Below are 14,521 nucleotides of genomic sequence, written 5' to 3' on the forward strand. Positions count from 1 at the left end.
CTTTCAGTGCCACAATCCAAAGGGAATTGCAAGTTAAGGAAACGTTACTGAATTGAAAAGGCCCAAAAACTGTCAGTCTGCAGTTCTCAAGTATCTTCAAACAAATGCTCATTTGTTGCTTTTCTGTTTTTTAAAATAAATGTGTTTATATTTTGTCCAACTACTAACCCACACAGAAGTGTACAAAGCTAAAGAAAAGCTCTCTTTCAATAGCCTTCTTACACATAAGACAGCAAATCAATAAACAATTCATTTATTTATCCGTTTCTCATTTAAATAAAAAAAAAACACTTTTATATTCAGTCACGTGTTTAAAACCATGGTGATGCCCCTAAATGAACATGAATACCAAAGTTAGCAAGGAATTCTGACAATAAATACATTCCAAAAGTTCAATTTCAAACTCAATCCTACTCTTCTACTTTTAGCATCAATAAAAAATAAATAATAAAACTATAAATAACCTAACAGAATTTATAGAACTGCAGTCTCTGAACACTGAAAAAGTTCTAACGTTTATATAAAAACAAATTCCACCAAGCCCACATATAGGGAAGGCTATTTTTCATTCACAGAACCTAACAATAGCCATAACACATTCACAGGTATTAGGCAACCAAAATATAAAAATGTGTTCAAAGCTTATTCCTAACATTTCTGATAATCACCCTGATCATAACTATGCAATGTCCCATTACTCTCAACAAATTAATTAAATTAATAGTGCAGATAAACACAGTCCACTCTTAATAATCTTTAGCATAGATAACTCAGCAACAGACAAGCCACTATGGATATTAGCTACACTTTGCTTAATGCAACTGTATTGTTTCCAAGATCTGTGCAAGTGCAGGAACAGAATTATCATTTTCACAAAGTGTGGAGACACAGAACAAATGGGCAACCAGACCTTAGCTGTTTCTGTTCAGGGTTAGTTCAGGTCTCTGACAACGGAAAGCACAGGAGGGACCACTGAAGCAGATTAGGAGGTATTCCACTCAAACCCAGACAGAATTCTCTTTGGGCTTACTAGAGGTTCTGATTACAGTGACAGCAACCACCATCACCAAGGCAAGAACAGGCAAGCATCTGTATACTGTCCAGTGTACCAAAGTTTGAGCAACAGAATGCTATTTCCACTTGGTGCTTCACATAAACTCTTTAGTCCTTCCAGATTCAGACACACTAGCAACTTGGTTGGTGCAGAACCATCTGGAGTAGTTTCCAATTCTAACTAAACTGAATGCTTCCACAACACTGTCTAGAAACCACTTGGGTAGTACAGTTACTATTATGTAGGATAACTGAACTTCCTCGCTAGCGTTCCACCTCCAATAACCCAACTAGCCAGGAGTTAACCATGGTTGTAACAAACAGCTAATACCTTAAAAATGTATATTTTTACATTTTAGAGAAAAATGTAGAAAACAGTGCACTCAATTTTAAGAACATTTTTCTGGCAAAAGCCTTGCTAAAATCAATACTTTTGTTCCAATTTGTCCAATCTGTCCTAGTCTCAAGATAGTGCGAATGTTTAGGCTAGTGAAAACATTCTCCAATTAATAAGAAAATTTGTACAAGGAATGCCAAATCAGTTTGGGCTCCTTCATCCTGAAAAGGAGAGGAATAATATGACAGAGGCTTTGAAAAGCTGAACATAGAGTAACTGTTCTTTGTTACTTTCTATTACTTAGCAAGTGTCCAATGGCATCAAATAAAACCATGCGGTAAAAAGTTCAAAACAAACCAGCGTATATCTTGACACACTGCACAGATCAACTGCAAAATACCTTGCCACACAACATTATGGTCATTAAACCTTCGTACAGAAGTGGACACATTGATTGAAGTCTAGTTCCATTAAACATTAAAATACCATCACTGGTTCAATAAGTCCCAAAGCATAAATACTTGCAAGCTGGGAAAGTATTCTGAGAAAGTATACAAGAACTTTCCCAAGAATCCAATTCATATTGATAAAGGGAACAGGACAAATGTTTGGCCTCCATGATATGCTCCTCTCCTCCTCCTATCTCAGGCAATACTGCTCCAAGAAATATAAAACCTGAAAAGCAAATCTAAAGAAGTGCTGACCTAAGGGGGGGAAATGTACACAAAGGAACATCACTCCACTCTGGGGGGAACCCCACAACACACCATACACCACCATTAGTATTTTCTAGTCCGTCAGTAATATTTCAAAACACCACAAGTTAGATTCCTATACTACTTTGCCACACGTATCTCATAGTGCCCCAGAGTTTTTAAAGGTAAGGTGACACCATTATGTAAGAGGTATAAGGTCAGACTGCTTTCATTTACAGTTGTGCAACTGGCTTTAAGTCAGCCATGCTGCTAAAGGAAGTCCTGGTAGTTCCCCTACGTCAGCATTAGCATGGCCAGTTGGGCCAGGGAACTGTTTTCCTTTAGCTGAAAAAGAACCCAGAAGGGGCAGCAGGGGTGTTTTAAAGGCTAGTACCATCACAGAGGAGGAGGAAGCAATGCAAGCAAGGACCCTCCCTGCAGTAACAGTCTCTTTCTGTAGATTAAGAAAATCGTGGAGGCCAATAGTGAATGCTCAGTAGACAAAAAAATATTAAGATTCCTGACATAGAGGAAAACACTGTATTTTCAACATCCAAACAAAACACATTTCCTTACATTATTAAAAAAGCAAATATCCAGAAGACTGTTACTATGGGGAGGGACACAAAAAAAAAACCAAAACACAACTAAACAACAACACCAAAACAACCAAACACCTAAAACCTACAAGAGCAGCAGACCATCTATCCATCTATGAGGTAAACTATCTGCATATTCAAAACAAAAACTGCATTTGTTAAAAAATTAAGTTACTTGTAGCCAGAAGGCAGAAAGAAGCTTAACTTTATATGGCTGACATTAAATCAGTAACTTTGTCACTTGTTCTGAAAATATAAGACTAATAAATTATTTTTACTTATAGAAAGACTTCATAATTATAAATTTCTACAGCTGGATCCTTATAAAGCTTTATCAGAAATGTTCCTTTTAAAGATTCTTCAGGAATACCTGCATCTTTTTATCATTTCCACAACAAATGGTGTAACAGCCTTAAAAAAAAAAATCCAAGGAATTAACCAACTATAAATATAATTTTATACTTGCAAGCACATTATATGACCTTGAACAATATTTCCTCAAGTTTGAAACTCTTCCTTTCAAAAAGTGGCCTAACAAGGGATTGTTCCAGAAAATTTCAGGTTCAGAATGTAAATTTCTGAAATGCAACACCAGTTGGAGTTCATTTTTTCAAAGGTTCACATCTCTCTGAAATGCTGTTATTTAGAGGACATTCGGTCCACAGGCAGAATTTGCTGTATTCAACACCACCAACAAGATCTATTACTGAGGCACGGATGTTTCCAGAAAGTGAAGTACAAATTATTAAGACTTCTCTGATACGAAACTTTCATTATGAAGCTTTCACTGATGAAGATAGTTGGTTACAAAAATTACAGTAGGGACAATACCATTTGTACAGTGTAATACCTTTGCTATTTAAACTTAAATCTTTTCAATCTTACACAGTCATTCGCTTTCAGACAAGAATTCATAATTACAATTAATACAAATAAAAAGAGAGATAACTAATAGAATGCTCAGGTCTTTGATGCAGACTGTCAAAATATGTTCTCAAGACTTTATGCAAAGAAAATGTTTCGAAATTACCATGCAGAATACCAAGGCATTCCCAAACACTCCTGTAAGTATAGAAACAGAAAACACTTCAGCTACTTCACACTTTACAAATCTTACTGTATATTATGAGAGGTTTGAGGCTTTTTTATTACTTATTTCCTAAAAAAGCAAGTGTCCAGCTGCCGTTCCTGAGGAAACAAATTCAACACTGCCATGTATCAACCTGTCTGAGAGGAAGAATAGTTTTAAGGCTAAAGCACTGGGCTGGCACTTAAGACTGTAGTTTCACTGACACACAGACAACATGGACCCAACACAATCTCACAGGAGTCACAAATTACACTAGAGTTCACTAATGTGTTTGAGATATGCAGACACCAGAACAGTGAACTCTCTACCATACACTGTACATTGCAGTCAGAGTGTAGAGATCAACCTGAACTCAAGCAGGCTCTGTGTTCCTGCAACTCAGATGCAACTGAAATAGCAAAGCTGCATCAACACTAAGCTAAGTCAAAATATTGAGTACTATGTATGCAGCATAAAATCTCCAGAATACAATTTACACAGACTGTTCAAATTAAATCCAGAATCCTGATCATACTTTCTCCTCTCACAAGAGAAAGGGCTCAGTACCAAAATGACCAGGCCATTTATAGACAGACGATGGACAGGAATTTAGAAGTATCAAGTAAGGAGAGAAGAAGAAATTCCAAAAGCAACTGAAAAGTTAATTGAAATTTTTCACCCATATCACCCAGCTATTAGTATAAACTTAATCAAGACAGGATATTCAGTGGAGACTTTCTCTAGTAGCTCTACACAGCAGAAGCAAAACTGATTATAACCTGAATTATGAAATTACAAAGATGCAAGGGACAGGTATTCACTACTTCAGCTTTTCTGCTCCAACTTCTCTGTTACAGAATCAGACATGAAAAAGCTATCCTTTGAAAATGTACACATGCATTCAGTCTGGGCCACAGACACAAAAATTCCACTTTCCTCCATGAATTGTGCACTTTCAACAGCTCTCTATAAACATTCAAACTCCAACTAAACACACATAAAATGTTACCCTTTTACCCAAAAATGAAGTTTCTCTTTCACTGTAACTTTTTTCCTAAAAATTAAACTAAGAATAATGATGTATGTTCTCAAACTAAATTCAGCCTAAATTGGACACAGAAAGGTCTCTGTAAAATAGTTCTCTCTTTCCAAACAAGCCAGTGTTTTAATTTATGTTTAGGATCCCTTTATTTTTTTCCACAGACTTATTTCCCTCATACAAAATAAGAGAGTTCACAAAAAATAAGAATAAAACTTACCCCCATTATCTGTTCTCTTTAAAGCACCATCCTTATGAGGGCATAATTCACATCTCTAGGAGAAAAAGCAAATAAAAAAATAAAAAAACTGAACGATCACAGGAGCATTGAAAAAGAAACCAGACAGATCAAAACTGTTAGCTTACGTTAAGGAAGCAACCATTCTTTAAAAGTGAATGGGTGTTTTTCCTTTAACCTTTAATTGAATATTGTTAGTTTGTCACAAACTAAACTCTTTCCTCCAGAAACTATGGTATATATTAAAGCTACTCAGTTCTACTTCCAAGCTTTTATTCCTGGATTACACCCCCTGGAATTCTGGATACATGCCTCCAAAAACTATAGCAAGTACTGGGTACAGTCCAAAGCCTCCCTACCATATTTCCTTCTAGGATCTCTGTATTCACCAACGTGGTCAGTCATGAAGCTGTGCCATGGATATATTAGCACAGGTACTCATACTATAGCTGACTTCACAGTCTCTGCTGACTCTCCCTTACCCGGAGAGACTAAAACCAGTCTTGCTTCTGTCTCAGAAAAAGAAGGTCAGAAGCTGACTCATCCTTGAAATCCTCCAAGACTGCATGTCTGGAAACATGCCGTTTGCAGGGTAACAGCACAATCTTCCTATTATTGCTACCTCTATCAAGCTCCTAATACCAAATTTATCTCTTAAGTGTCCTAGAGCAGTGTGAACCACTTCCCAACCAGTTCAGAGATGGCAGAAATTGGACAGCTTTGACATGTATTCCACTTCAACTGCTCCCAAACAACATGCAAAAGAATAGCATTATAGGAGATCCTATATCTAGGAATCATCTTATTAAAACCTTCATAAATAACCAAATCAGGAGCAACTCAAAGCATATAAATCTAACAAGCATTTTAAGAAACAGACAACCAATTTGATCATCAGATGCAAACTTAACACCACATCCTTCAAATGGAGAGGGACATCTGTCATCAGTATAGATCTTCTCTGTCTTCCCAGAACAGTACAGTTCTCCATTAACAGCTAACTGTCAAGTCAGCAGATAAAGAAGACTATCATGCTAGAAGTGTCTCAGAAACAAATTATCCAAACTTATTTGAGGAAGGAGAAATTCCATTCCCATTCCTGGAATTCATATGACTGAAGTGTATCTTGAGGAATATCTATTCTTGACCAGTAAGAAAAATGGTAGTAGCAGCGAAAAGGCTTTCACAAAGGATAGGATATATAAGTTCTTAAATTATTTTTGCTCAGTACATCGGTACAGACAGCTGCACACAGGAAAATGTATCTTTGGGATTGCTGCTTTTGCTTCACTCATCCCTTCTTCACACTCATCCAGTAAAATGATCAGCAATTTATTGAAATGCAGTATTAAGCCTATGGAGAAATTTAGCCATAAAAGTAGTTGAAAATTTCTGAGCCATTTTGTAACTCACCTGCAGACGGGAAGAATTACTTTTATTTTATTCTTAAGTCAATATTGTAAGGACTTCCTTGCAACTGAAATGAACTGATCAGTTAATTTTAAATAAAGTCCTACATATGCAAGCTATCTCTTTAACATCCCAGCTTTCCAAGCATTAAATACTGGGTGCTGAGAAATACACGGTAGCAGTAGGTTCATTTCAATTAATTCCCCATACACTGAATCAGATTCTGAAAGTGAGAAGCCCAGTGTATATTGATGGTGATGGTGCAATAAAGCTTGTTCCCACCCCAAATCTGCAAACTGGCAGCTTCAGGCCAGTGAGCAGAGATTATGTATCTTCCTCTGAGAGCAGGGAAGCTGTTAACATAGCCCCACCTTTGCAAGCCTGGGGAAGTTTTGTATACATTTTCTCTAGAGGTAAAACCAGTTTTGGAGGTTCTCTTCTTCCCTCCATCTCTCCCTTACCAACCTCCCCCTGCACCACTCCCTCAGCTGCTGACCCAACTGTAGGGCTGCACCTTAAACCAGATCAGTGAAATGGAGTGAAATTAAGTTTTTCTTATTAACATTTTTAATTCAGGTCATATCACTGATGCAATTTAAGCATAATCCCACAATCAGTTGCATCAGCAAAACTGAAGGCAAGGAACTATTGTACTGCAGCATTAACAAAAATTAGCAAACTTCTTGAGCAAATTACCACAAAATAAAAAAAATAATGTAAGGTTACCACAGGATATTGAGCAGCAAGGAACTGAACTAGCCCTTTATGCAGAGGAGTTAAGCATGTTCTATTCAGTGTCTTCAGAGCTCAGTTGCAATGTTTTTCTGTCTCATACCTCTAACAGGACTCAGATCCATTAGATCTTCCCTCCTTATTCCTCTGCAGCCCTAGGTGCAACCAGTCAAGAGAAGACACAAGACAGAAAACTAAAGCAGAGGAGGAAGCTTTGACAGCGAAAGAAAATTGGGGTGCAGTTCTGCAGAGCATACTCTCAGTGGAAGGGAGCAGTATGCCTGCACTTGGCTCTCATGCAGCTGGAGCTGAGCACCTGTGCTTGCACTCTGATGACACAGAGCACTTCCAGTGCCAGGAATTCTGGTTACAATCTTCAATAAAGTAGCATCCCAGTATGCTAATACACCACACAGTGACCCCTTCCATTCCCCCCTCTAAGTTATGAGCCTAACTCCTCCCCAGCCTTCACACTCTTAGATTCTGTCACTCATTTCTGCTCTCCCAAGTTTCAATGTGTGCCACACAGTAACACCAGTAGCTCTGCAAAGTGGGAACAGTGTGCCTCACCCCTTGAGACACGTAACTACTAGAGAATTTTTCCTTTTCTTTTGAAATATTACAGCAATATAGCACTTTAAAAAGAAGTGACAGTTTTAGCTGAGAATTTGCAAAAAATTCTGAAAAAATCTTAGGTACTTTCAAAATGTTTAAATGTATGTTGTTACAAAGGATTCAGTAGGACAAAGGAAAGGATACAGTTGCGTGTACATGTATCACAGAAATCCAGTTACCTATTATTTGGATGGTTTTGTCCTCACAGTGTCTCCTTCTTCCAGTTTACTTAGGGACAGAGTTAGGAGTTCAAGAGAACAGCAACAGCTGAATCTCTCTACTAAATGCCACATCACATACGACTTGTAACCTGGAACAAAGCTTTGATCTCTGCAACACAGTGCAAGGAATTATCTGAGTATCTGTACAGATGGTGAGATGATCTTTAATATCAGAGCACAAAGACCATGCCAGGGCTCTCTTCTCCAGTTGTGTGTTCCAAGTCTTAGCTCTGGCAAAGCATTTCTGACACAGATTTATTGTATGAGCATTCAAAAATATTGTGGGATACCAATAAACAAGTCGGGGCAGACACAACATCTACAAGATATTACAGCATAAATAGGGCACGCTCCTGTGACTGATCAACAGTTCAGATAAACATCATCAGGTTAGACAGTGCAAATGTGAATACCAAAGAGGCTGACTGTGACCCAAAAGAATAACCACATCCTTTTGGTGTGCTGAAGGGCACTAGTCCTATAGCAGGGAGGGGCACCAGTGTATGTGGTACTGCAGGTACAACCACGAATTAGATGTGAGGAAGAGGAGTTAAAAAGACACAAATACTGGCTGAAGGAAAACTGAAGTTGTAACAAGTGACATTGTTCCTTCCTATCCTTAATGGGGTGTAACATGGAAATCTCATTTTTGCAGCTATTCAATAGAATAGACTAAGTTCATGGATGTAACTTATGACAGAACTGAGGTGAACTCTCAGGAGGCAATGTTTTGGACTATGAGGTCTCCTGTAGAGGACTAAAATTAAATTAATCCCAAAGTTGTGCACCTGAACAGTCTGAGTGTGACTGTTACAAGTTGCATCTGAGCTCCATAAACAGCAAGTTTATTAAGTGAAAGAAGACTGATCCTGTAACCTTGGCATCCAGGCAAACCGAGACTGCCGGAGTCTGATGAAAAACCCACTGCCTCCTGTGGGGTCCAATCTTTAAAAAGTCACTCAGCAGAGTAGTCAAAAGCATGGAAGGCCCATGCAGAAGGCAAAATAACCTATTTTTTTTCTGTCACTGTTTAAAAAGTAGAAGTAAGTGAGAATAAAGAACAGTAAAATATTAAAAAAATAAAGAATGTCCACTAAAGATACCCAGCAAAGGTTCCGAGACCGGAAGACCAAAACATGAGACATTAAGAGGGAGCTAAATAAACCCATCTTCCTATACTGAATTAGTTACAGTCCAATTTGGTACCACTGCAGTGTGGCATGAAGTTTTCTCCCCCTGTTTTAGATATGACTTTCCATTTTAGCCAGGATTAACAGCTACCTTAATCAGCAGTAGTTAACATTAGACAAATCTAACTACTAGAGTTTTTAGTTAACCTAACTCAATTTTTCAATTGGAAATGGAAGAAAGGCATAGAGAAGCTGATTTAATCCAAAAGACTACCTTATTCATGTTGAAATTAAGAGAAAGAGCAAGACACATGTACTAGATAGGAAGTATAAAGAGAGACAGAAACAAGCCTATATGAGTAGAAGAGGAGAAAAAAAGGATAGTGGGAATATAGCTTTGTTCTTCCCTCAGAGTTCTGTAAATCTGGAGCAAATTTCTTATAGCATCATCTGCAGACATCCATTATATGCTGTCTCTTGTTATAAGAAAAAAAAGGTCAAAGAATTCTTCTGCAATTAATTTAGTAAATTCTGGTCCAAGGTATGCCAATGGAACCACTAACCTGAATCATGATAGTCAACTGAGTAAAGCCTTGCAGGACTGAATTTCTAGTAATGAGGCAATAAAATGTATGTCTTAATATGACCTGTTAACCTAAAGAACACAAGAAGATCTACAGTAGATTAAACAGACCACAGTTCCTAAAAGTTAGGTGAGAAATCAGGCTGTAGTTCCAGTTGACTTTATTCAGACTCACTTTAAACTAACATAATTGCACACTAATGCCGAAAGATCACTGGTGTGTACTTTCTACTGCCTCCCTTGCTCCGGGAAGAGCACCCATTTGACTATAGGGAAATACTAATCAGTAAGTTAAAAACAGAATACTTTTTTTTTAGCCACATAATTTATTTTTGCATCTTTTCAAAAGGTCAAATGACCATGCCAAACAAACAAAACAAATAAACAAAAAAAGCGGAACACAGATAGAGAGCAGGGCAAGGATACAACCCTGTTGTATCCACCCTGTTCAGGTGGTGGCAACATCTGTGCTGGCTATAAGTGAGTATAAAACTACAATCAAGGGCCTTAAAACAAACAAACAAACAAACCTACCAAAAAATACCAAACCAACCCCACAGAAAAACAAACAAACAAAAACACAAAAAAAACCCCACCAAACCCACAACACACAACCAAAACATCACCACACCTTTCCCCAAAGAAGGAAAACCAATGACAAAAAAAACCCCACACACCATACCTGAAATAGACTAATTTATTGTTTTGTCACAATCTAGACACATTTCTTGGACCCAGACCCAAAAATATTTATTAGGCCAATTTTGTTTCTATGTTCCCCTGACATCCATATATTCCAAGTTTTTTTTAACAGGCCTCAACTATATAGACAAACTGTTTAGTTACTCCCAAACTGTAATATGTCCAGGACAACACCTACACTTCCAGAACAGTTTTTTTAATCCAAAGTACACTGCGATCACAGAATTACTGCCTCATGTTATTTGACAACAGCAATTTGACCGATTATTGCTGTATTGAACTGAAAGGAACGATTTTACAAGCTCACAATACGTGACCCTTAAACTAACAAATAAAAAATTAGAAAGTTTCACAAAATCAACATCCCAGTTCTTGAAACCTGACAACTTCTTTGCATCCTTTCGTCCACAGGAGTTAAAATCTGACATACAAAACATTTTATTCAGCTGCTCCTGTTAATCACAGAATCACAGAATTTCTGGAGTTGGAAGGGATGTCTAGAGATCATCTAAGTCCAGCTCTGCCACTGAAGTAGGATAACCTAGAGCACTTTACACAGGACTGTATCCAGGTGGGTTTTGAATATCTCCAGAGACGGAGACTCCACAACCTCCTTGGGCAGCCTGTTTCAGTGCTCTGTCACCCTCACTGTACAGAAGTTTTTCCCTCATATTTAAATGGAACTTCCTATGTTCCAATTTGTACCCATTGCCCCCCCTCCTGTCACTGGGAACTACTGAAAAGAGCCTGTTTCCATCTTCCTTGCACTCACCCTTCAGATACTTATATACATCGATAAGGTCTCCCCTCAGCCTTCTCTTCTCCAAGCTAAAGAGTCCCAGCTCTTTCAGCCTCTCCTCATAACACAGATGCTCCAATCCCCCTATCATCCTCATCACCCTCCTCTGGAATCCCTGTAGTAGCTCCCCGCCTCTCTTGAACAGTGGAGCCCAGAACTGGATGCAGTATTCCAGCTGTGGCCTCACCAGGGCAGAGTAGAGGGGGAGAATGACCCCCCTTGACCTACTGGCCACACTCTTCTTTATGCAATGTAGGATTCCATTGGTCTTCTTGGTGACAAGGGCACATTGCTGGCTCATGGGTAATTTACTGTCTATCAGGACTCCAAGATCCTTCTCCTCTGATCTACTTTTCAGCAGATCCACTGCTAACCTACATTGGTGCTTGAGGTTCTTTCTTCCCAGGTGCAGGACCCTACACTTGCTCTTATTGAACCTCATGAGGTTCTTCTCTGCCAGGCTTTCCAGGGCACACTGAATAGCAGCACAGCCCTCTGGACTGTCAGCTACCCCTCCAGTTTTGTATCATCAGCAAACTTGCTGAGGATACACTGTCCTCTCATCCAGATGACTGACGAACACATTGAACAAGACCAGACTGAGTATTGATCCCTGGGGGACACCACTGGTTACCGGCCTCCAACTCAACCCTGATCCACTGATCACCACCCTCTGAGATCTGTCACACAGTCAGCTCTCAATCCACCTCACTGTCCACTCATCAAGCCCACTCTTCCTGAGTTTCCTAACAAGGATATTATGGAAGACGGTATCAAAAACCTTGCTAAAGTCAAGGTAGATAACATCCGGTGCTCTCCCCTCATCTAGCCAGCCAGTAAAGAAGGCAATCAGGTTGGTCAAGCATGATTTCCCTTGGGTAATCATTAAACAGAACACTGGTCAAGTCCATTTGGTTTCGTTTCAACTTTTAGTTCACATTTTAGTGAAAACCAACAGTGCACACACTCCAAATTCTTACGACTTTCTTAAAATTAACCTAGGAGAGAGAGCCAGTTGCCAAGCAGAAAGAAGTAATTTTATTGCTTTACTTACGAATTTGCTTCTAAATGCATCTATTTTACAGCATGCCATGCTACTGGTTATTTCTGTATATACCAAAATGCCCTAACTCAACACAGTCCCCCAAAGCGCATGGACAGATTCACAACGGTAAGCAAAGCAGTTGATAAGAAGGTTAGTTTCTAATCAGTGGCTTTCCAACTTGCACCTCTGATGCTCTTAGCAACCTTGTCTCCTGTCCACTAGTAGCTGCAGAGGCCTGCAGCACAGCTGATTGCATCCAGGTATTCATCTTCAATGGTTCTGTGATACAGCTCCACCTACCTTCACCAAAATTCTACCCCATTTTGTCTCACCCATGGGTGTTAGCAGAAACATACAAAAGTAACCTCTAATACACTTTATCATATCTTTTTGAATATGCTAGATAGTCTTATCCAGTACTATTTCAAATAATACATAGTAATTAATACAGCTTAAAAAACTGTGTTGAAGGGTAAAGACATCCATACAGGTAGTTATTGCAGTCAATGTAAAACAATTTACACTCACAGGCACACAACCATTGTTGTAAGAAAGGTAAAAATTCTGGGGAAAAAAACTGATATCTAAAAAACAGCTCTGGATATAAAGTTGATCATAAATCACACCTAGTGTTTCAGTTATGCCAATGTTGCACATGCATGGTCCTATTTATATGTAACTAGTTGAAGTTCTTTATTCACTTTTTTTATTAAATCTGTGCTTAAATCTGCTATTTATTTCCCTTCTCCACCAAAGGGTGCAAAATTAGTATTCCATCTTCTCCATAGGAACATCTTACATCTTCTCACCTTCCTTTTATACTTTTCTTTCTATGTCAGTCTTACCCCTGATGTTTTGGTCCATTTCTTCGATAGGAGAAAAAATATATATTAAAAAAAAAAAACAACAAAACACAAACATACATTGAAATGAAAACAAGGAAAACTCCATTTTCCCCCTAATAAACCTGGAAAAATCTGGGGTCATTTTAGTGATTAGTTTGGTTTGGATTCAGACAAAATGGTACCGAAGAACTAATGTGAACATAGCTCCCTCTGTAAAGAGAGCATATTCTAAAGACATTTTTTAAAAAAAGTACTAATTACACCACGGACAACTAGATTGTATTTAGCAGAAAACCTAACTCAAATTCAGCTAATCTGAGGGTACCTACAGAAGAACAAATGCCTTAGAGTTTTTGCAAGTTTAGACAACCAGAGGAAGAAAAACCCACAGATATTTGCAGAGTGGTATAAACCAGTATACTGGGAATACCGACCCTGGCATAAATTCTATCAATAGATAACAATTCACGGGCAGTTAGTACAAAACCAGACCCAGCAACAGGATGCGTACCAGACTGCCCATGTCTACATCTGCTGGCAATAACTTAGCCCAGCCCTCAGAACCCAGTGACATGTCCTTTTTCCATTCACCCCCTCAAACTATCTTCTGTGAAGCAACACCAATACTGCCAACATACAAAGACTAATCAGAGAAGCTCCTGAAGCCTCCAGAAAGTCCAATATAACTCATAAGGTTTCCCAGATGCTGCTGAAATTATTGAACCTCTACTCACATCAAACTTAGGCTACCTCTTCATACCAAATCCTTTTACTCTGATATTTTCCTAATTTTTTTCTTATGTTTTTTTTTCCTCAAAGCCAATCAGGTACTTAGAAAATTGCTGTTAGAGTTTATTTCTGATCTTTTACACTCATGCTTTATCATGCCTGTCAGAGTCAAAACTTCGTTTTTCACTTGTTCAGTACAGTAAAAAGGATTAACTGCATAACCCATTTTTCAAAAGCTCCTATAGGAATACACAGCCCAGTCAATGAAGAGACTGCTACATACAAAACCAAATCCACATTTTCCTACTTTACCTGTTTCTAAACTACAGCTGGATAGCAATACACCTAATCAACAGTCTCAACCTGCAGTATTTTAAGACCTTATTTATAAACCTAAAAATACCCCCCTTCAATATTTTGACCAAAATAAATGACAGCTTGGAACCACACAAGTCTTGGAAGCAGAAATCAGCAAGTAGCTAACTACACACTTTTTCAACAAAGGTATCTGGAGAAGCAAACTAAAGTGGATTCACACCAGACTCCAGTATTTGTAAGCCACAATGAAGAACCTACAGGAATCAAAAGATCTTCTGCCACTTTCAAGAATCCCCAGCTGGCTGACACCACTAATAGAGCAAACGAACGCATACTGTCAGTACTTCTCTTCGGAAGTGCTA

At 38.5% G+C, this 14,521-nt stretch overlaps 1 protein-coding gene across 3 annotated transcripts in view; it reads right to left on the reverse strand.

Moving 5' to 3' along the window:
• MLLT10 (MLLT10 histone lysine methyltransferase DOT1L cofactor) overlaps positions 1-14,521 on the reverse strand; it is a 118,486-nt gene that overhangs the window by 91,397 nt on the left and 12,568 nt on the right. For 2 of the 3 annotated variants that reach the window (XM_051609630.1, XM_051609632.1), the window contains exon 4: positions 5,013-5,067. The exons of the other annotated variant lie outside the window; for it this stretch is intronic. In XM_051609630.1, coding sequence (XP_051465590.1) covers positions 5,013-5,067 — 55 coding nt within the window. The remainder of the gene's footprint in view (positions 1-5,012; positions 5,068-14,521) is intronic. 3 annotated transcript variants of the gene reach the window in all.

Source organism: Apus apus, chromosome 2 (genome assembly GCF_020740795.1).
Source record: "Apus apus isolate bApuApu2 chromosome 2, bApuApu2.pri.cur, whole genome shotgun sequence".
Classification (NCBI taxonomy): Eukaryota; Metazoa; Chordata; class Aves; order Apodiformes; family Apodidae; genus Apus; species Apus apus.